The 2,500-nt window shown below is 33.7% G+C and overlaps 1 protein-coding gene across 5 annotated transcripts in view; it reads right to left on the bottom strand.

The window, feature by feature from the left end:
- LOC122242841 (polyamine-transporting ATPase 13A3) overlaps positions 1-2,500 on the bottom strand; it is a 41,403-nt gene that overhangs the window by 17,068 nt on the left and 21,835 nt on the right. For all 5 annotated transcript variants that reach the window (XM_086531761.1, XM_086531763.1, XM_086531760.1 and 2 more), the window contains 2 exons: positions 504-588; positions 47-178 (listed from right to left, as the gene is read on the bottom strand). In XM_086531761.1, the coding sequence (XP_086387887.1) occupies positions 47-178; positions 504-588 (217 nt within the window). The remainder of the gene's footprint in view (positions 1-46; positions 179-503; positions 589-2,500) is intronic.

The following is a 2,500-nucleotide window of genomic DNA, read 5'->3' as shown; positions in this document are numbered from 1 at the left end:
TTTCTTAGAAACACTACCATACCCTGAAAATGATAAAATAACCCACCTGTCAGCATGCTTTCATTGACAATCGCATTACCAGAGATGAGCACAGCATCACAGGCCATGAGACAACCAGTCGCAGGAATAACCAACACATCACCAGGAACCAAGTCTACAGTATTGACTTCTACTTCAACTGTTGAGATTTTGAAGTTTGATTAATCAAAAATATTTTTGTGTAATATTGGTCACATAACATGATTTACATCAATTAGTTCAAGTACTATCAGGTAGCATTCAAAATAACAATATCTATCAAAATTATTTCATATTCATTATTAATACTAAAATTAGCATTTTCACTACAAGCCCAAACACTAAAAATAACATGGAAAAAAAAAAAAAAATAGGACTCACTTTCACTTAAAAAAAAGAAAAAAGAAAAATTATTTCTGCCAATATCAGTTTACAAAAACTATTATCATAAAAATAAAAAATATCCAATGCAAAATAATACAAACCAGTGGTTTTCTCTATTGTGGATCTCAGCACTGTTGCAGTATTAGTGTTTGATGCTTCAACCATATCATGCAGTGACTGACTTTGCTGAAATAAACCAAAACAAGAATTATTTTACGGTAAGCAAAATTTTTAATTGATTTTTCTCACTTTCATAAATCTATTTGCTTTCAAGGCCTTATAATTCCATGTACTCAATTTTTTATAACTCGATCAGATTTCGAATTGGGGATTTTTGTATTTTATTTGAAATTGCGATATAAAGTAAAAAAACGTGTTGAATACATTTTAAAATTCATATTCTATTTTCTCATATTAATTCTTTTTTTTTTTTTTCATTGAACAGCTAACAAAACTTATCAGTTTCTGTTTATTTTCTTTGGTTTCTGGAATACTGATTCAAGACCTAGTGCATGCATCAACATTCATGAATGTGCAGCACCAAAACCAAAATAAAAATTCTACATTGATTTTCCCTAATATATATCTAACTTACCAAACATTATAGCTAAGGCTCACCTATTTTAACAAGTTCAGAACAAATAAATGAGCCTACGGTTGGCATATTACAATAACACAAAATTCGAAATATGCTGGTAACACCAAACACTATAGTGTATAAATTTTAACCCATTGTGTACGGGTGTCATGACATACATGACACACGAGTTTTGGTCCTGACGGCGGGCGACATGGCATATATGACGCATCACCTCATACATGACAACCTGGGAGAGTTGCATGTTGTGTTTTTTTTTTTATTATATGATCAGTATTTTTTGTAATTATCACTATCATTACTATAATTACACTACTAGCCACTGAATACCTGTAATATAAAATCAGAAACATAGGTCGTAGTAAAATATATCATAGAAATAGTGATGGTTCTTCCTTTTACCTCGTTTTTGGGTAAATGAAAAAAAAAATACAAAATAAGTTGGTATTTGTCCTCTCATGAAATTAAAACATTTCTCCTATACTGAACATATGAGGTATTATGAACTCAATAATACAATTTCAAATGATCACGACATTGCTAAAGACTGTCATGTTGTTTACATGTGGCACTCTACCCATACAAGTGATTTCAGCTGTCGTACACACAGCTATGAGTTCTGGCAGCCTTCCTCTTCATTGTAAATAACTTGTATATATTTGTATATAGTTGGTTTGTCGAAAACTTTCAGTAAAAAAAAAAATTGTTTTCAACAACAATAATTTTACTATATTGAGTATACACAATATAACAAGGTTATATGGTCTCCATACTACAATTTCAATCCATCAAAACATTGCTAAAGCCTGTTAAATGGTTTGTAAGAGATTAGAAACATGGCAAAATATTTTTAAAATAACCAACACAAAAATGGTTCTAGCATTACAATGAGAGGCTGGAAGAGAGCAAGAAAGGCTGTGACATGTTGCGCAGGGGTGGCTCACTTGGAAATCAGCCCGGCTGGCAGGCAACGTGCATTTCACTCTACCCCATCTGGGCAGCTGGACACAGAAAATGCTACCCGTCCACAATGGGTTAACCCTTAACCCATTCACGACGGGGGCATTCCAGCCTTGCATGTCACAATGCCGGGGCTCTCGAACGCATAGGCCTAAATCAGTTAAATAAATGACGCCGTATGGCATCCCCAGTGAACAGGCCTTGAATGCGCGGTACCCATGGTGTACCACCCGTCCAGAGAGGATTAAGATCATGTAGCTGTCCGGGAGAGCAGCACTCTGCTACTGTCCAAAATTAAAGACAGAATTATGGCACCGCTATATCGTTAGCCCAGGAAAAGATCAAAATTCAAAATTCAAAATTCAGTATTAAATTTGAAAATTCAGAAATAAATTTGAAAATTCAGTATTAATTAAGTTTCACACCAATGTAAAATTGAAAAACTTCAAGTCAAAATATAATGAATTGAAAACCATCTGTATATTTACCCACTAATTCCAGGTGTTTGTTCAAAGCGCATGGTCCTTCCTCAAGAGAAGG

The sequence above is a fragment of the Penaeus japonicus genome, unplaced genomic scaffold, assembly GCF_977035675.1.
Source record: "Penaeus japonicus unplaced genomic scaffold, GWHDUDI00000001_assembly GWHDUDI00000036, whole genome shotgun sequence".
NCBI classification, from domain to species: Eukaryota; Metazoa; Arthropoda; class Malacostraca; order Decapoda; family Penaeidae; genus Penaeus; species Penaeus japonicus.
The sequence above is the reverse complement of the archived record's forward strand: the minus strand, read 5'-3'. Positions and strand labels throughout refer to the sequence as shown.